The sequence below is a fragment of the Megascapheus bottae genome, chromosome 17 (genome assembly GCF_031878675.1).
Source record: "Megascapheus bottae isolate mThoBot1 chromosome 17, mThoBot2.hap1, whole genome shotgun sequence".
NCBI lineage: Eukaryota > Metazoa > Chordata > Mammalia > Rodentia > Geomyidae > Megascapheus > Megascapheus bottae.
The window spans coordinates 702,721-722,983 of NC_143525.1; the positions used below are offsets into that span (position 1 = coordinate 702,721).

At 47.2% G+C, this 20,263-nt stretch overlaps 1 protein-coding gene across 1 annotated transcript in view; it reads right to left on the minus strand.

Annotated features, from left to right (window-relative positions):
- Positions 1-3,325: 3,325 nt before the first annotated feature.
- Positions 3,326-20,263, minus strand: part of Zzef1 (zinc finger ZZ-type and EF-hand domain containing 1) — a 146,356-nt gene continuing 129,418 nt past the window's right edge. The window contains exons 45-55 of the mRNA XM_090349331.1: positions 19,025-19,216; positions 16,624-16,724; positions 15,930-16,065; positions 15,497-15,856; positions 14,913-15,056; positions 13,008-13,176; positions 12,032-12,130; positions 11,331-11,496; positions 8,718-8,871; positions 8,087-8,158; positions 3,326-5,939 (exon numbers count right to left, since the gene is read on the minus strand). Of these exons, the coding sequence (XP_090205457.1) occupies positions 5,859-5,939; positions 8,087-8,158; positions 8,718-8,871; positions 11,331-11,496; positions 12,032-12,130; positions 13,008-13,176; positions 14,913-15,056; positions 15,497-15,856; positions 15,930-16,065; positions 16,624-16,724; positions 19,025-19,216 (1,674 nt within the window). The 3' untranslated portion in view covers positions 3,326-5,858. The remainder of the gene's footprint in view (positions 5,940-8,086; positions 8,159-8,717; positions 8,872-11,330; positions 11,497-12,031; positions 12,131-13,007; positions 13,177-14,912; positions 15,057-15,496; positions 15,857-15,929; positions 16,066-16,623; positions 16,725-19,024; positions 19,217-20,263) is intronic.

Here is a 20,263-nt window from a genome sequence, read left to right on the forward strand (position 1 = left end):
AGGGGCTATTGACAAATCTCTAATCTGTCCATATCCCCCTTCCCCACACACACATGAGACTCATGTCATCTGAGCCATGCTATCCCAGTAATGGGCAACCATCAAATGGAACATGTTGTCCTAGCAAAGAGCAAATGGGACAGCATCCCAGCAAGAAAAGACCTTAGACTCACTGGGACAGAGCTAGTCCTGCAGGCTGTGCCGTCCACTCAGAGGCAGCTGGGAAAAACTGCACAGGTAAGAGGGGATGGTGTCGGATCGTAAATGGAGTCCCTTTGTCCTCTCCTTTTCAAAATTAACCAGAGCCAGAAGGGCAAAAGAAAATAGTTCGTAAGCCTACCAATCTAATGTCCATACCTGACTTCTTATTGGATTCAAATTCTTGTCTTTGCTACCTGCTATTTCTATTTATAATAGGTCTCTCAGCCATACTCAATAGTCCAGGCGTCTCCAATCCAGAAATCCATAGTCCAATTACAGGCCTCCCACTACTTTTCTTAATCAATTCCAATTCAGCCCCAGTTGACTGGCTGACTGTTTTTGTTTTTGGTTTGTTTGTTTTTTTTGCCAGTCTTGGGGCTTGAACTCAGGGCCTAAGCACTGTCCTTGAGCTTTCTCAAGGCTAGAGCTCTACCACTTGAGCCACAGCATCACTTCTGGCTTTTTTCTATGTGTATGGTACCCAGGAATCGAACCTGGGTCTTTGTGCATGCTAAGGCAAGCACTGTATCACTAGGTCAAACTTTTGACCAGTTCTAGGGATTTTTTTTTTTTTTTTTTTTTTTTTTTTGTGGATCATGGGGCTTGAATTCTAGCCCTGGGCACAGTCCCTGATCTCTTCAGGTCAGGCTACCGCCCTACCCCTGGGCCTGGGCATTGTTCCTGAGCTCGTCAGCTCAGCTCAAGGTCACAGCCTTGAAAACCATTTCTGGTTTTCTAGTGGTTAATTGGAGATAAGAGTGTCACAGTCTTTAATGCTTGGGCTGGCTTTGAACATCGATCCTTAGATCTCATCCTCCTGAGTAGCTAGGATTACAGGCGTGAGCCTCCGCAGCCAGCTGTTCTAGGGATTAAATGGACAACTTGCTGAGGTGTCTTTCCCAGCACCATTATGCCTGGCTGCAGTGTGTGTGTGTGTGTGTGTGTGTGCGCGCGCGTGCGCGCGCACAGGCATACGTGAGTACATGTGTACATATACAGGTACTGGGTCTTGAACTCAAGGCCTGTGCTGTTTAGCACTCTTCCACTCCCTGCTTTTTACTGATTGGAGATAAGAGTCTCTATGATTTGCCTTCTTGGACTGGTTTCAAACCCATAATTCTCAGATATCAGCCTGAGAAGTTAGGATTACAAGTGAGTCAGTGGTGCCTGGCTATAATTGTGTGTGTGTGTGTGTGTGTGTGTGTGTGTGTATGCATGTGCATGCTCTGCCTGGGGCTGGAACTCAGGTTCAAGGTTAGCACTCTATCATTTGAGCCACAGTTCTACCTTTTCTTTTCCTTTTCTTTTTGTGTATGTGATCCAATGTGTAGGTGTCTCAGGGATTTTCCTGCCTGAGTTTCAAACCTCAATCTTCAGATCTTAGCCCCCTGCATAGCTAGGATTAGAGGTGCAAGCCACTGGGGGCCTGGCACCAAAAGATTTTTATTATTAATCATGTATCTTGCAATCTTGAACTCATTTGAGAGTTTTAGTAGTTTTTTGTTGTTATTGAAGGATTTGGCATGTAAAGATCATGTTACTGAAAATAGACAAGTTTTGCTTCTTCCTTTTCAAACTGGATGCTGGTAGCATCTTCTTTTTGCCTAACTGCTCAGGTTAGAATCTCCTATACAATGCTGAGAAGTGCTGTGGGTACGGTAGGCATCCGAATGTTACTCCTGATTCAAGAAAACACTCAACGTCTCACCTGTTTGTGTGAAGCTAATGGCCTTTTCAGAGATGCCCAAACAAGGTTCCTTCTTTTCCTAGTTTATTGAATTTCTTCATCGTGGATAGGTTTTGGATCTTGTCAGGTGCTCTGCATGCTTTGTGAGGATTTTTGTTGTTCTATTGATATAGTGTATCACATTTGTTTCCATGGCAAGCCTTGGTACCACTATAGAACTCGTTTCCTAAGATTTGAATTTGCTTTGCTAGGATTGTGTTTGCTATGGATTTCACATCCATTTTCAGAGATGTTCCACTATAGTTTCCTTCATCTGGCTTTGGTGCCAGAGAGCTGTTCCTTACTCTATCAGTTCAAAGCCAGTGCTTTGAACCCATGCCCCCCTGCTTTGCTTTCCCCAAACCTCCCAGAAGGTGTTCAGCCTTCTTAGTGGGGTGGCTTATGGAAAAAAAAGTGCACACTGCAGTTTACTCATCACAACTCCTTTTGAGCAGGCAGATCTGGACATTCACTAAGTGCAAAAAGCTTGAATTCTGTAATGGGGTAGAGCAGATGAGAAACAGTAACTGAGTGAGCAAGTGTCCACAACAGGCATACTAGGCCGGGTCAGATGTGCACCTCACTGAGAGCTTGGATTTTCAGCCAGTGGTTTCACGAAGGCCCAACACCTGGGATGTGACTAGCGAATGGATGAGTGTACATGCCTGGCTATGGCTCTGGGCATCTGGATCAAGCTTGTCCAGCTTTGTTTCCTGTGGTTAGACACACACAGCTTCTGTGTATTTTTTAATCCTAAGGATTGAACTCAGGGCCTTGTACTTTCTAGGTGGCATTCTACCACTTGAGCCAAGCTTCCAGCCTGTTTTTGTGTCCATTGTTTTTGAGGTAGGGTCTTGCTTTATGTCCAGGCTGGCCTGGGTTGCAGTTTTCCTCTGAGGTTGAGTGAGATTGGCCTCAGCAATGGTGGGGAGAAGGCTGTACCCCAGAAGTATGGGGCCTCTTGAGAGGACATGGACAAGAAATTTTTTGTCTCTAACTTGCTAGGTAGTCCTTGCCTCGAGGTAAGTATCTGAGGGGCAGAGGTAAATATGAGATGTGAGAGGAAGAAGCCCCAAGGCTAGCAATGAGCTCTACGCAGTCAGGGCAGCATCTAGAGGGTGGCAAGAGGGAAACTGTGTGAGAAGAGGAGCAGGTCCCAGTACCAGGCCCTGTCTCCTTGCTTTCTACTGGCTGCAGTGTGGGACTGGAGTGTCTGGCTGGAGTATGTGTATGCCTCGGGAGCACTGTGCAGGGCTTCAGCGACAGCAGCACTGTAGCACAGGGCAAAAGTGGCTCTGTGACTCTCATCAACCCATACATGACATGAGCAAGGCTTCGTAGAAACTCCAAGTATAATCTTCCTATAACAAAGGGAAGGGAAGCAGGAAGATCAAGAAGTCCATACACAGTCATATATTTTTATATAGAATTTATACAATATATTTCTCTTCATTTGCATATTTTATCCACAACTTAACATCCTTTTTACAGGCTGAACTCTCTCAGCTGATATAATCAAAATTTTTTTCTTTCAACCAAATAAGAAAAATTCAAAATCGTAAACCCGTAAGAAAACAAATTAAAAAGAATGATGAAAATAAGTCACTCCTCTCATTAGGAACAGTGTCTGTACAATACATATGATTGGAATTTCATTACAGGTTAGGCACATGTTTCCATGACTTGGTGATCCTGCCAGTTCTGTCTCATTCAAGGCAGTCTTGCCTGAGGAGGGTCAAGGGGATCCAGCTGCCCAGGGATGTGCCTGACTCGGCAGCGCCTCCTAGTGGCCAGGGGCAGAGGCAGCGGTGGGCTGGGAGGCCAGGCGAGGAAGGGCTTTGCCAGAGAGCAGCAGCAGCAGCATATAAATGGAAACTCAGGTTTGTTCTATGTAGACTGAAGCAGAGACCAAAATGGAAGGGCGGTGAACTGAGAGAAACTGGGAAACCCGTGTCTCTTTACAATTGCTCCTTCTGATGGGAGGGTGGGAGTAGAGCTGGTGGCACTGCCTCTGGAGGACTCGACTCCCTCTATCCGGCCCCACCCGCCCCCATCCTGCCCAACTACCCCTTTCATGCAGTCTGTCGGAGGTGTGGAGGGGTGTGGGACTGGGATCACACTCTCTTCATCTTCCAGCTGTTGCTCAGTCACTGAGCCTGAGCCCAGTGTTTTGTTTTGTGCCACTCCTGGGGCTTGAACTCAGGGCCTGGACACCGTCCCCGACCTTTAGTACTTAAGGCTAGCTAGCACTCTCTACCACTTGAGCCACAGCTCTACTTCTGGCTTTTGGTAGTTAATTGGAGATGAGTTTCATGGACTTTCCTGCTCAGGCTGGCTCTGAACTGCACCCTCAGATCTCAGCCTCCTGAATAGCTAGGATTACGGGGGTGAGCCATGGGTGCCTGGCTCACAGTGGGTTTGTTTTTTTTACCCAAGCACTGAGACTCAACCTGACCCCCATTTTGGGACTCTGAACTTCCTCTGTGGTGTAGGCAACTTGCAAGGCAAGGATAGGCTGGCAAAGGGCCAAGTGTGGGAAAGGAACCTTCCTCTTGTCATTCCTCAGTGTGAGGGAAGTAGGCCATGTGCCGTTACCCCATTTCTTTTTGCATTCCAACCCCCCATTCGTGACCATTTCCCCATACCCAGAGGCTCAGCTGGGAACTTGACACTAGGACTGTGCAGGTTGCCTCCTGAGACAGAGGGCACAACACCCTTGTAGGAAGGTGCTCCCACAGTTGCAGGCTCTAGCTCTGCCAATCCAGATCCCTGCAGACCCCTGAGCCTCTCTGGAGGCTGAGGACATATTGGTACTTTCCTTGGGTTTAGCCCTATGAGGTGCCTCTAGCCTAGGAACACGCTCTTAAAAAGCAGCCATCTCAGGCATCTTCATTCTCTGGAGTCCCCACCTAGCTGGCCATGGCCCATGTGACAACCGCACTTCACATACTAACACACGGCTCTGGAAAGTGGATGATCATCAGCCAGAGTGGGGAGAAAATCACACAAAGTATACAAGCCCATCCCCTAGAACCCATATCATTATTGCTAGAAGATGACAGGCAAGGAGCTACCAGGCAAGGGATGGGGAGACCTCAATGACCTTTGAGTAGGAAGGACACCAAGTGGGTTTTTACTCCTAAAATCTCTTCCAAGAGCCTGATATCTGCAGGTGCTAATGCTGAGAAGTTCTTCCAGAGCCATTGCTTTCACTCATCAGCTTGTCCCTGGAGGAGATGGAAACTGAAACATGTCAAAACAACCGAAAAAATCAGGGCTGTGCCGGGAGCCATGGTGAGGGTGGGCGTGCAGGGCGGCCCGCTGGCTGTGCCCAGGGCACTTGCTCCCCTAGGCTTCTGGGGCTCTGTGATAGCTGGGCACTCTGGACACAGAGGGAGGGGCTGATGGTGGCCTGGAGGGGTTGCATTGGCTGTGGTTTGGTTTGGATTTTCTAATCTCACAGGGTAAAAGCAAAGGCGCCCCCAGCCAGCTCATTGTAGGCCGCCAGGGTAGCTTTGGCAGGTGTTGCCTTCCCTGGCACCTACCCACTGACAGCAAGTATGGGCATCTCTAGCTTAGAGGAGACAGAACCTTCCAGCAAGGCTGCTTCCAGATTTTCGGCACTGTTGCTCTGTAGGGGTGACCCTGGAGGAGGCCAGTCTCTGGACAAGTTTTCCAAGCGCCCCTGCAGGTCCTTTCTGCACTGGTCACTCTGCATTGCTTTGCCTTCCCTCATGTGTGGCAGTCCGTGTGTGCTGAGCCTGTGCTCGAGTTCTTAGAGACACAGTGCTGGCATCAGATGAGAACGGGAGTGAGCTCGAGTAGAACTGGGCACTGAAGCCGCAGGAGTTTTTCTGAATGAGGCTGGAAGTCTGCTCTGAACCCCTGTGGATAGATTAATGAGTCCATGCCTGTCACAGCCACAGTGAAGTTAACACTCGACATTCCAGAGGTGGGTGGCCTTGTTTGGGTAGTTGATGGCCAGGCTGATGGCAGCAACGTTCTGCAGAGCCTGTGGAAGGAGAACAGCCAGCATCAAGGGCTATTCACTCACTCACCTGTGAATGAGACCTGCTGCTGAGCACTGAGGAAGCAGGGATGGAGCTCTGGAGAAAGCTACACGTGGACTCTTACCCAGAGGCCCAGGCCAGACTGAGAGATGAACAGCTATCAAGACCACAGGAAAACCTTGGAGGTGAGGTATGGATCATGGGTGTCCACACTGTGTCATGCTGGGAACAGAGCGCACAGTGTGCTGGGGGCTCTGGGAAAGCTCTTTGGGAAGAACCATACAAAGGGGTAAAGGGGGAAGAGTGTGGCACAAACAAGAAACAGTGGTGGGAAGGCGGTACTTGGAAGCAGGCCGAGTGGAGGGGAGTGGGAAGAAGGGCCCCAGGTGGAGGAATGCTGGAGAACACAGATGGAATGAGGGAGAGTGAGTGGACAGAGAGACCCGACTGGGGCACAGGTCTGGAGATAAAGCCATGGGAAAGCTGCCACATTGAATTCCCAGTGCCAAGAGCTGTAAAACATCAAGGACACCTACGGTGGTAGCAGCAGTGCTAGCGGGAGGCTGTTTGGGGGAAGCCAGCTTTTATGGGCTTCAGCTTTCTGCAGGCTCCTCTGCCTTTACTTGGAGAGTTGTACTTCTGAGCAGATGCTCCTAACCCGGGACTGGAGGCCCTGTCTTCCAGGGGCACTGCATGCTCAGAACTTTCCAAATAGAAGGCCCTGCCCTGTGGAGGTGTCTCAGCTGGACGCCCACCCAGGGCCTCCATGTCCCTATATATCTGCTGCAGAGGTTGAGTAGACCCCATGGTATTCAGAGTCTGTGAACCCAAGGTTCACCAAAGGACACTTGGGACCAATGTGTCACAGACTTGTGTTTCACCGTCCCTGCCCTCGAGTGCCCAGGGAGCTCTGTGGAGCCACTGTGGTAGCACATGTGAGAGCAGGGGCATGCAGGAGGATCCAGATGCCTTCCATTGAGTCAAACAGGAGAAAGCTGTGAAAACGGGACTCGGCCACCACTCTCAGTAGTTGGCTTTGAAAAAAGTTATTTTTCACAAAACATGTTAAGATGAAATGTATTTACTACAGCTTTGAAAAATAAATTGATAAATGGTTCAACTTTTTTAGTTTCTTATTTTCATTTCTATATTTAAAATCTAGTACTTTCTACTGGTACTTACTGAGGTAGATATTACACATAACCAAAAGCTTTCTGAGATCCTCGATAATGTAAAAGTGTGATGGGCCCTGAGACCAAACAGCTGTCAGAAAAGGTCTTTTCCAACCAAGCAGTAACATCCGAAAATATCTGAAGTGTAACTGGACGGAAACTTTAGGGATCAGCCAAACTAAATTTGAGACATTGGTTGTTTTGGTTTTAAAGACACAAATTCTTGCGAGTGCTTTCTGACTCTACAGTTTAATCTGACGGTGATAAATGGGGCTTGCTAGCCCTCTGTGTGCCAGAAGGAAGTGAGTGAACTGGAACTGGGCTCTGTGTAATCTCTGGGAGGCTGTGTATTCATCAGGCTACACGCACTGTCCTGGCCACAGCAGCTGGTGAAGTAAGGAGGCTGGGTCTAAGCAACATGCCAGGTCCTTACAGCCATCTGGTATCTTGCTGGGTGAAGGGGGCTTTCCTCTCAGCTCTGAAAAGCCTAGATGTGAGAGAGGCCGTTTACTGAATTGCAGATGTCATGCTCTCTAGCCTTAGGAGGGCTTTTTCTATAGGGAATGCTGGCCTTTGGCTTCCCCTAAAAGGTTTGATTCACTCACTTCTTAGTATCCCCTTAATATGGAAAGTTAACGTGTTTCCCCTATATGGAAAGCTTAAGCTGACCCTTGAGCCAGTTCTTTAGAAGGAAATTTCTGCTTGCACCTGAATATTCTCATATAAAGCCTGCTTTTGTTAGAGCTTGGTCTCCACCTCAAGCATGTGGTTTTTGTCTTTAAAAGCTTGCTTTGAGTTCTGTTAGGGGCTGCAGGTCTTTGAGACAGGAGTCCAACTGCAGATGCTGGCTCTCCAGTAAAGACTCCCAATTCGACCTCTCAAAATGTGGCTTCTTTGTTTCTCGCCGACTGAATTCCTGTACAACACCCGCTGCAGGATGACCCAGAAGGCCAGCTCTGCTGGTGTGAGATGGTTACCTGGGCTGCACAGCGGAGAAGATGGTCATCAGTGGTTAAGGCTAGCAGGTACTCCTGCAGCAAGCCAAGCTCCTGTGGAGAGAACAGCAGCCCCATGAGCAAAGGATGCTGGCAGAACTGGGAACGGGGAATCATCTAAGGGGAAAGCAAGACCTGCCTGCCTGGCCTTCTTGGCCCCAGTTACTCTAGAGCCATAAAGGAGCCTGAGGGCCGATCCTGTGAAAAGAAGGGACACCTCCTCAGGCTAGTCTGCTCCGGTTTGACCAAGGAGAATAAACTGAAAGACCTGTGAAAGGTCCCTTTCATCTCATGTGTTCAATGAGTCTATTGTGCTGAGGGAAACACAAAGGAGAAGGAAGAGCAACCCATCCATTTGATTTTCCAAAGCTTTCTATAGTCTAGGATTGGTTCAAGGTGGTTTTCTCCCTACTTTGGCTTTAGGCCTGACAAATTAAGCAAGTTTGGTGTTAGCCTGAGGGTTTGTCAAGGCTGAGAAGGCAAGCTTGTAGTTCCAGCCTGTCCAGACTGAGCTGTGTCCCAAGTCTTGTGCTGGGCAGCAAGGAGCAAAAGCACATAGTGGCACCATCCTCCCTGTCCAGACTTGGAGTGAGAGGTGGACAGTGGACCTCACCTGGGCACGGTTCTCGGTAACGAAGAAAAGCTCAGTGAGGGCCCGGTGCAGTGGGAGCAGGATGCCAGGCTGTGTCACATCCTCAAACAGGCTATACTCCATGTGGGTAAACAGCAGCCACAGAGGCTTCAACAGCGCCAGGTCACAAAGGTCACTGTAGGAGGAGCCCAGGATGGGTCAGCTTACAAAGAACCAGGCCAGTCACTAAAGCTGCTCACATGCTTTCTGTCCCAGAACAGCCATCGTAAAACAGTCCCCAAGCCCAGACTGGTGGCTCACATCTGTAATCCTAGCTACTCAGGAGGCTATTATCTGAGGAATGAGGTTCAAAGCCAGTCTAGGCAAGAAAGTTCATGAGATTCTTTTTTTTTTTTTTTTTGCCAGTCCTGGGCTTGGGCTCAGGGCCTGAGCACTGTCCTTGGACTTTTCTCAAGGCTAGCACTCTACCACTTGAGCCTCAGCACCACTTCCAGCTTTTTTCTATGTATGTGGTACCGAGGAATCGAACCCGGGTCTTCGTGCATGCTAGGCAAGCACTCTACCACTAGGCCAAACTCCTGGTCCCTCATGAGATTCTTATATCCAATTAAGTACCAATAAAATCAGAAGTAAGGCTTTGGCTCAAGTGGTACAGTACTAGTCTTGAACCAAGAAACTTAAGTGATAATACCCAGACACTGAGTTCAAGCCCCAGGCCCCCTCCCACCTGTCATGTGTGAGCAGACAGACAGACAGGCAGGCAGATAGACAGACAGAGAGAGACACACACACACAGAGCCACACAATCACTAATAGCAAGGAGAAAGGGGACAGAGCCTAAACTTCAAAGCCAACTCGAAGCAATCTAAAGGACCTGAAGTATGTTCATAGATAGGAATTACTGCGTGTCTTTAAAAATGGTTCTTGTGCTAGGTGCTGGTGACTCAAGCCGGTAATCCTAGCTAATCAGTAGGCTGAGATCTGAGAATTGCTGTTTGGAATTAGACTGGGCAGTAATGTCCAGGAGACTGATCTTCAATTCACCATAAAAAGCTGGAAACGGCGGGGTGGCTCAAGTGGTTTAGTGGTACCTTCAAGTGGGAAAAAGCCAAGTGAGAGCCCTAGATCCTCGGTTTAAGGGGAGCCGGAGTATACCAGGTCAAGAATGGAAGGGTATGGACAGGATGGCTGGAGCTAGCTCCACAGGCATCTGTGTTACAGCCAAGAAGGACAGGCCAACCTGAAGACTACAGAGATGCTATATGTTGCACACAAATCTCTCAGCCAGGGTTCTCGCTGGGAGTCCACCTGGGGCCCAGTGGCCTGAAGTTTGTATAGATGGTGATAACAGCTGGCTCACCTCAGCTGGAAGCTCAGTGGCCTGAAGTTTGTAGAGATGGCGATAATAGCAAGCTCACCTGCTTCTCTTTTCTTGCTCTGCTCCCACTGAGGGGCTGACTTTTCCAGCCATCACATTTTTCTGACTGGGACAGTCCTTTCTTTTGTGCTGGTGCTAGGGCTAGCACCTGAGCTTTTTTGCTCAAAGCTAGCATTCAACCATTTGAGTCACCTCTGGCTCTTTGGTAGTTAACCGGAGATAAGAGTTTCCTGGGCTTTCTTGAACCCATGCTGATTGAACCATGGTCCTCAGATCTCAGCCTCCTGAGTAGCTAGCATTACAGTCAGGAGCCACTGTGCCAGACTGATACCTTTTTTTTTTTTTTTTTTTGTGGGGGGCATTGGGCTTGAACTCTGGGCCTGGGTGCTGTTCCTGAGCTCTTCAGCTCAAGGCTACCACCCTACCCTTGGGCCTGGGCATTGTCCTTGACCTCTTAAGCTTAATTGATTAATTGGAAATAAGAATCTCTTTCTTTAGTGCCCCAGCTGGCTATGACCCGCTCCCACCAATCCTCAGATCCCAGCCTTCTGAGTAGCTAGGATTACAGGCGTGAGCCACCAATGCATCACTAAAACTAAATGTGTAATGTTGCGCAAGCATTACCGAAAGGCCAAATGAAAAAGAGGAACCAAGACAGACTCATATACACATACGGATACCTGTTCTGAGACAGAGTGGTGAGTGAAACAGTGGAGATTCAAAGGAAAAACTGATCCTTCACTTCATAACATATGCTAAAATTCATCCCAGGTAGATCAGAGAATTAAGTGCAAAAGGAAAAACAATTAAATTTCTAAAAGGTAACATAGAAGACATCTTTACAAATTTCAAAATTATTTAAACAAGATACAAAAAACACTAACATAAATAAAATGACTGATGATTCTGGAAAACATTAAAATTACAACCGTCCTGGGTGCTGGTGGCTCACACCTGTAATCCTAGCTATTCTAGGGATCTTGGTTCAAAACCAGCCCTGGCAGAAGAGTCTCTGAGAATCTTAATCTCTAATTAGCCACCAGAAAACTGGAACTGGAGCTGTGGCTCAAAGTGGTAAGGCACTAGCCTTGAGCAAAAGTGCTCAGAGACAGTGCCCAAGCCCAGAGTTCAAGGCCCACAATCAACAACAATGACCAAATTACAACTGTCTTTTCATCTGACATCATAAACTGGGTAGAAAAAGACCACTGCTACCACATACCTGATGCAGGACTCAGACTCAGGACACAACCTACCTGTGTGTGCAGCATCGCACAATCCTCAGCAGTAAGTGGATGGCCTTTAGTCTCTGATGACCAGTCTGCCGGCAGGCCACACCCACCAACCATTCCCAAATTTTGGCCAAGGGGAGGTGAGGCACAACTCTTTCTTCTGATAACATCTGCTTCAAAATCTCGAACCCTAGTCAACCCCACCCACAAAAAACAGATATTTTAAAAACAAGTCTAACAATTGTGCATATCAAGAATCACACATTTTTAATTGTTCAAATTTCAGTAAGTATTTAGGATAAAATAATTGTGATCATTTAAATTCTGGTTGTAACTAATAAGTATTTTGTAAAAACAACAGGAAAAACATTCTATTTCTTCTTTTTGAAAAATACCCTAGCAAATTCTAAAAGAAACATGCATTCCAGGCTGGGAGTTTGGCCCAGTGCTTGCCTAACATGCACAAAGATCTAGGTTCAGTTCCTCGCCAAAAGTGGTGCTGTGGCTTAAGTGGTAGAGCTCTAGCCTTGAGAAAAAAACCCCAAGGACAGTGTTCATGCCCTGAGCCCAAGCCCAGGACTGGCAAGAAAGCATGAAAGCAAGCAAGCAAGCAAGCAAGCAAGCAAGGAAGGAAGGAAGGAAGGAAAGAAAGAGAGTTAGAAAGAAAGAAAGAGAGCAGTGTTTCAGTGGGCAGATCATATAAACAGAAAGGGCAGAGCACACACCTGTCTGGAACCGTCCTAAGTGTCCAGCTGTCACAGTGAATTTGTAACCCCACTCAGTGTTGCTCATGTCGGAGGTGAATCGGTAATACAGAGTATCTCCTGGGTCACAAGAAGTAGATAGTTCAGGACACAGGGGCAGCAGGGGAAAGCAACTGAAGTGTTTCTGATGAAATATCTTAAGCTCCGAGGTGGCTCATGCTTATAATCCTAGCTACTCAGGAGGCTGAGATTTGAGGGTCAAGGTTCAAAGTCAGCCTGGGCTCAAGGGTAGGGTGGTAGTCTTGAGCTGAAGAGCTCAGGGACAGAGCCCAGGCCAGAGTTCAAGCCCCATGACCCACACACAAAAAAATTATATATATATCTATATATATATATATATATAGTCTTAAGCTCATTTAAAAATCCTCCATAGGCTGGGTTCTGGTGATTCACGTCTGTAATCCTTGCTACTCAGGAGGCTTAGATCTGAGGATCATGGTTCAAAGCCAGTGTGGACATGGAAGTTTGTTAGACTCTTATCTCCATTAACCACCAGAAAACCAGAAGTGGTGCTGTGGCTCAAGTGGTAGAGTGTCAGCCTTGAGTACAAACAAGCTAAAAGCACCACGGCTCTGAGTTCAAATTCCACAATTGACAAAACAAAAACAACAACAAAAAACCTCTAGCTGGGCACCAGTGGCTCATGCCTGTGATACTAGCTACTCAAGAGGCTAAGATCTGAGGATCATGGTTTAAAGCCAGCCAGGGCACTAAAAGTCTGTGAAAAATCATCTCCAATTAACCACCAGAAAACTGGAAGTGGTGATGTGGCTCACGTGGTAGAGTGCTAGCCTTGAGCTGAAGAGCTCAGGGACAGCGCCCAGGCCCAGAGTTCAAACCCCAAGACTGACCAAAACACCTCCCATAATTTTCCTTCTCAGTATGCCCAAACATTTTCTATGAAGAGGCTACATAATCAAGTATTTGTTTTTATTACCTGGAAGCTCAAAATCTTTCCACTTCTGTTGAGACCCACTGAAGTTGTGTCGATCCTGCTGGAAGTCACTACTGCTGGACATGGCTAGCTCATCGCAGCCTTCCTCAGTGTTACACTGAGAGTCAAATTTGATGGAGAGGTAGATGGCACCAGGAATGTGGACTTTATCCTAGGAGGGGTGAGAGAAAACACTCCCATTACTTTTGTTCCTGGGGTAATCCAGGGTTGGTGCTGTCGTTGGGGATGTGAAAGACTGTCTCCTTCCACAGGCTCATTTCTAGCTAGGTGACAGAACTCATTCAGGCTGCAAGGTGGTAGAGGGTTGGGTGCAACAGGGCAGGCAGAGAGAGTCCCAGGGCTGGTGGTGTAGTTTTCGTGAACGACCAAGAGGACAGGAGGAACTTCTCAGAAGGAAGGGCCTATGAATATACAGACTTGAGTATCAGGGAAGGTGCAGCTCTGGAGCAGTCTGGTGAGCTGTGTTAGGATGAAGGTGTGCAATGTGGGCACATGTGCTAGGGAAAGGTGTTCAGGACAGAATGTGAACCGGGAAAGATAGGTAGGGACAGACGACCAAGGCTTTGTACATGAAAATGAGGTGTTTGGTTGGTGCTGGTGAGTCACACCTATAATCCTAGCTACTCAGAAGGCTGAGATCTGAGGACTGAGGTTTCAAAGCCAGCTCAGGAAGGAGTCTGTGAGACTCTTATTCCAGTTACCCACCAAAAAGCCAGAAGTGGAGCTATGGCTCAAGCAGTAGGGTACTAGCTCTAAGGGGGAAAAAACATAGACAGCAAACACAAGATGGTCATTTTGGGGGTAAAACTTGGTGGTTGACCAGAGTCTTGGTGGTACTAGGGGAGAGGAGGACAGAGCACAGGAACAGGGAAGAGAAGACGTCTAGAAAGAAGAGGGAAGAAGGACTACCCTTCTGCAAATAACATTTCAGTTGACTGGCAGCCAGGTTTTGAACAGGCCCCTGTCCCTGCTGCAGGGTGGGGTGCTGGTCTTGCCGGCTTCAGCATTTTTTTTTCTGTCAGTCCTGGGGCTTGAACTCAGGGCCTGAACACTGTCCTTGAGCTTTCTCAAGGCTAGTGCTCTGCCACTTGAGCCACAACACCACTTCCAGCTTTCTTCTATGTATTTGGTACTGAGGAATCAAATCCAGGTCTTTGTGCAAGTTTGGCAAGCACTCTACCACTAGGCTAAACTCTCAGCCCCCAGTTTTAGCATTTCTTTCTTTACTTTTTGGTGCTAGTCCTGGGGCTTGAATTGCAGGCAGGTCTTGGCACTGTCCCTAAGCTTTGGTGCTCAAGGCTAGCATTCTACCACTTGAGCCACAGTTCTACTTCTGGCTTGTGTGGTAGTTAATTGGAAATTAGCATCTCACCTGCCTGGGCTGGTTTTGAACCAAGATCCTTAGATCTCAATCTCCTGAGCAGTTAGGATTTATAGGCATGAACCATTGGTATCTGGCTAGTTTCAGCATTTCTAAAGGGTTAAGTCACATAGAATCAAGCTGATGAGAGGTAACTGAGGCTGCCTGTCCACCTCATCTAAACTCCTCCCTCTCCATCAGATACAAGTTAAGGATAGAAAACATGAGAACTTTTAGTTCTAGGTAGTTAAAAGGGGGTTAGTAGGATATGTTGCCAGGAGATAATAGGCAAGGCTGAACCTAGATCCACAGCCAGACTCTCTGCTTCCAGGAGAGGCCAAGGATTTACTCTTAGCAACTTGCTGTAAGAAAAGAAAACTCTAGGGCCAGTGGCCCATTTTTTTTCTTGTTAAAATATGGAAGGTCAGGAGGAGAGACTTGGTCATACAGGGTACCTGGCTTCTGGGAGGTGACCCACCTGGTAGAAGGAAATGCACTCTTGGTCAGGACCAATGGGAGGGCCATACCTCAAAGCTGGTGTTGTTGTTATATGGGTGTTTGGATTCCCTCACTTGCACCTCCATTCCTGGCTCCTCCATGAACTGGCAAGCAGCCAGAGCCATGGTTCCCAGCATGTTCTCTCGGCAGCCCTGGAGAACCTTCTGCAGAATCTGGCAGGATGCAAAGTGATAAAGGCAGGGCTGGTCAGTGGTCTCAAGAGGAAGAGGGAGGGCCCACCTCTACCCAAGGCCACTGGGTGCTGACATTATTCTACATCTAGAACAAACCTCTGCCACCTGTGCCCCATGCCAACCCCATCAGCCATATCTTGTTTAACCAGGCCTCTGCTCTAAGTCAAGACACCAGGGCTACGAGAAGAGCTAGAGAGTTCCAAGGTGGCTGTAGGTGTGAAACAGTGATGGTAGAAGGCAGAGGCAGGCTTCATGGGCCATGGCGGTAAATGTCCCATGAGCATAAGTCTGTGCTGGGCTGAGAGCCCACCTTGGTCGCATTCATACCTAGCACAGAGCCACATTGCCAAATACCCTGGGGTCACAAAGAGGAGGAAAGAAGGGACAGAGGAGGAACCTGTGGGTGAGTGTAGAGCTACCTTCTCCCACTGGTGCTTTTCTTCCAGCTGCATGAACATATCCAAAATGTAAGTCATATGGGCAGGGCCACTTAGTTCCAGGATATCCTCGCTGACGGGCACATTCCTAGGCCACTCAGCCAGCAGAGAGGCCAGTACGTGGCGAGCATACAGGACAGCTGTGGCCTCATTCACCCGGAAGAGGTAGTCTCGGACAGCCCTCTTACTCTTGCAGTTCAACTCCTTGTGGAGGAGAGCGGCGCTCTTGCTCCGGCGCTGCTTGGCATAGCTCTGCTGCAGCTCACTCTCTGTGCTGGAGATCAGCTTCTGGGTCACAGGATTCAACTCAGGGGTAGCATGCTCACAGCATGTGGGCCGGGACTGCAAAGGCAAGACCAGCATTACAGAGGCCTGGCCCTCCTGCAACGTGGGGTGGGAGTGGATGCAGACATACCAGGCATGGCAAGATGATCATGTCTGTGTCCACAGCTTTGGCACTCTGCTCCTCCAACTTCAGACTCTTACTGGGCTGCCACCTTTCTGCCAGGGAGCGGATCCTCTCATCTGTGGTGAGCTCATCTCCATCAAACCTAGAAGGAGGGAGGGAGAGAGGGAGCATGGTGGTGAACACACAATGTGTAATAAGTTTAAGCTGAAGACTTACCAGTTATGTGAGCAGAGCTGCTTTCCTGTTATTACCCAGTGACCACTCACTGTATTTTGCAAAATAGAGCCACAGCATCCTTTCATGCATGCAGATGCCCAGGTAGACCTTTGTGGCAGAGGATGTCGAATCTTCCTTTCTCTTAGGAGACACCATTGCCTAGCTAGAGACATAGCCTCTAACCCCCTGGTAGCTTAATACATGAGGCAATAGGTGCTGGGGAACGAGAGGTTAAGAGAGGTGGTTCAGAGCCTGCCCTTAAGCAATGCAGAGCAATGCAGAGCAATGCAGAGCAATGCAGTCTCCCTCCCTTGTTTCCTTCCTCTAGCCTGGAACTACACAGATGAGAACACTGCACTTGGGATCAATTACTGGGTTACTGTGGAATAGAGGCACCTGTGCGTGTGGGCTGTGATATGAGACGACAACACACCCTGTCTGCCTTGGCCCATGGTACTTCTGGACCTACATATATGTCCCTTACCTCTTCTGAACTTCCAGGAAGAAAGAGTCGGTGTTTTTCATCTGCAGTTCATATATGGCTCGGAGGATGTGCAGGGGGGCACTGAGTGCATCGTGAGCCATCTGGAGGCACGGGAGGAAGCAGAGGACAAACAGCTAGAAATGCCATAACCTATGATTCATCACCGAACTCAAAAGTGACCAAATGGGAACAGGAGTTTGGCCTAGTGGTAGAGTGCTTGCCTAGAATGCAAGAAGACCTGGGTTTTATTCCACAGTACCATATACATACATAGAAAAAAGTGGGAAATGATGCTATTACTCAAGGCTAGAGCTCTAGCCTTGAGGAAAGCCCAAGGACAGTGCTCAGGTCTTGAATTCAAGCCTCAGGATTGGCAAAAAAAAAAAAAAAAAAAGACCAAGTGAAGCTTCCAGTTGCCACAAGTAGTGCAAGAACATTATGTAGGTACTTTGAACAAGCTTATCAAATGAGAAACACGAAGACATGTAGAGTAAAAGCTGTATTACTACAACTTTAAAAGAAACTACAAAACACTGAAACACCAAAGGAAATTCTGTGCCAACAAAACACAACTGTCAGGCTGGGAATGTGGCTTCGTGGTAGATTGCTTGTCTAGCATGTATGAAGCTCCAGGTTTGATTCCTTAGTACCACATTCACAGAAAAAGCCAGCTCACATAGTTGAGTGTCAGCCTTGAGTAAAAGAAACTCAGAAACAGTGCCAAGATCCTGAGTTCAAGCCCCAGGATTGCTCAAAACAAAAACAAAGACAAAACAACAAGAACAAACCACAATTATTACTGGACTGTATTCCATTAGCTTCTCTGCAGTGTTTCATACTCAAGATTGACAATTGGCATGTAAATTTAAGCATTGTTCTTTCTTCTGAGGCTTTTGCTCTAGTTATTTTTTCAGATATGGTCTTGCATTTTTACATGGGATCAGCCTCTGAACCTCCTCCTTGCTAACGAGTCTCCCTCACAGCTGGATAACAGTTGTGCCCAGCTTATTTGATGAGATGCAGTCTCCCCAACTTTTGTTTTGGTTGGCCTTGAATTGTGATCCTCCTGAATGCTGCCTCCTATAGCTGGGATTATAAATAGCCATTGTGCCTTACCCTCCTCAGCCCCTCCCTGCTTTTTTTGAGATCTAAAATTCAGGGCCTAAGCATTGTCCCTGAGCTTCTTTTGCGTAAGGCTAGCAGGCTAGCACTCTACAACTTGAGCCACAGAACCACTTCCAGCTTTTTCTGTTTATGTGGTACTGAGGATTGAACCTAGAGCTTCAAGCATGCTAGGCAAGGACTCTACCACTAAGCCACATTCCCAGCCCTTGTTTTTCTTTTCTGTTTTTCCAGTTCTGGGGCTTGAACTCAGGGCCACATGAGCCACAGCACCACTTCTAGCTTTTTCTTACCAAGGAATTGAACCCGGGTCTTCATGCATGCTAGGCAAATATTCTACCACTAGGCCAAACTCATGGCCCCTGTTTTTCTTTTCTTATTTATTTTTATTTTTGTCTGTGGTGGGACTTGAACTCTAGGCCTGGGCATTGTCCCTGAGCTCTTCAGCTCAAGGATACTGCCTTACCCATTGAGCCACAGCACCACTTCCGGTTTTCTGGTGGTTGATTGGAGATAAGAGCCTCACAGACTTTAGTGCCCAGGCTAGCTTTGAACTGAGATCCTAAGATCTCAGCCTCCTGAGTAGGTAGGATTACAGGCATGAGCCACCATGCCCAGCTGCTTCTTTTTTTTTTTTTGTGCCAGTTGTGGGGTTTGAACTTGGTCTGAGCACTGTCCTTGGCCTTTTCTCAAGGCTAAAGTTCTACCATGTGAGCCACAGCAGTACTTCTAGCTTTTTTTTTTCTTTCTATGTATGTGGTACTAAGGAATTGAACCTGGGTCTTTGGGCATGCTAGGCAAGCACTCTACCACTAGGCCAAACTTCTGGCCCCCAACTTTTTTTCCTGATAGTTAACCTGAACCCTACATTTCATGCAACTAGACCCTTTGAAGTCCAGGCCCTTCCCATTTCACATCATTCCCCATGAGAGTAGCTAGTCCAGGAAGGTGCAGAAAATATTTCCAAGACACCAAGAGAAGATTGCTATTTGGGGATGTTTGGAAGCATCTTCAGAAGGTTTTAGTAAAACCTGGAAACTACATGCAGAATTTGATGCAAGTATTTTAATGTGTACTGTGTGGGAGTAAGTATTGAAAGCTCTGGGGTCCATAACTTGAAAATGTCATCGAGTTTTTCTGTCCTTCTGGATCTATTCTGCACATCACAGACTCCAACAAGTGAGTCCTCAGGGCATCATACTGAAAGAAGAATTCTATTGTTAAGATGAAGTATGGCCTAAGCCAAAGCACCCACTCCTCTGAAGCTTTGATAACATACCAAGAAACATATTCTGGTGGGCTCGTCCAGGCCTTCCAAAGGGTCCAGCTTCTTTTGCTCTGGTTCACCAGGGCTACTAACTGGCCGGTCTACCTCTTCCTCTTGGTCTCCTCGCTCATCCAGCTCCAGGTCTCTGTGATCAGCCAGAGTGTTGATCTCCTTTTTTGAGGAGTACAGCATGATGGACAGAATCTATAGAGAGAAAAAAATCAGGCATGGCAGAGAGGTGAGCATCAGTGAGTGAAAAGAAGATGTAGGTCTTTAACCATCTAAGGGTAGAAAATATTTTTTGCCTACCTTTAAAAGACACCAGAATTTACATAAATAACAAAATGAATAGAAACAGGAAGGTATATTCAACTGTACTTGTAATAAAAATGCTAATAAAAACTGTAGAGGCTCTGGAATTTGTTAACTTTTCCTGACAATGTAAACTAATTTTCATCCTTTTCAAACTCATTTTTGCAAAATGTAAAGAAAAATACACTGAATATTTCTGCTCAAGATATGGTCAATGAAGCATTAAGATCAAAAGATAGCAAAAAAAATGGTATTTGTATCAGAAGTAAAAAGGGTGGTTCTGATAACTACTGAAAAAAATGTCTAACCCATAACCTTGACTATCTGAATGCTATGCTCATTTTGCAATATAAATGTACATATGTATTACAGATGCACAGGAGAAAATTAGGGGAAATACATAAGCTGCTAACAATAGCTGTGTTTGCTGGTAAAATTTGGGATGTTTTAATTTTCTATTTTTGATATTTTCTGCAATGTGGTTCTATAAATAATAAGACATTTTTGGTTTGTTTCTGGTGTGTGTGTGTGTGTGTGTGAGAGAGAGAGAGGGAGAGAGAGAGGGGGAGAGAGAGAGAGAGAGAGAGAGAGAGAGAGAGAGAGGGAGAGGGAGAGGGAGAGGGAGAGGGAGAGGGAGAGGGAGAGGGAGAGGGAGAGGGAGAGGGAGAGGGAGAGGGAGAGGGAGATTCAGGTTTGAATGTAGGGCCTCACGTTCTCTACCACGGAGTTACATTCTAGTTTAAAATATCTTCAAAGAATCAGAGTTTGTATGTTCTCCAGGTAATTATTAGCATTTCTTTGGGGGGGGGGGTGTCATGGGGTTTGAACTCGGCCTGGGTGCTGTTCCTGAGCTCTTCAGCTCAAGGCTACCGCCCTACCCTTGAGCCAAGTCCCACTTGCCGTTTTCTAGAGGTTAATTGGAGCGAAGAGTCTCAGGCC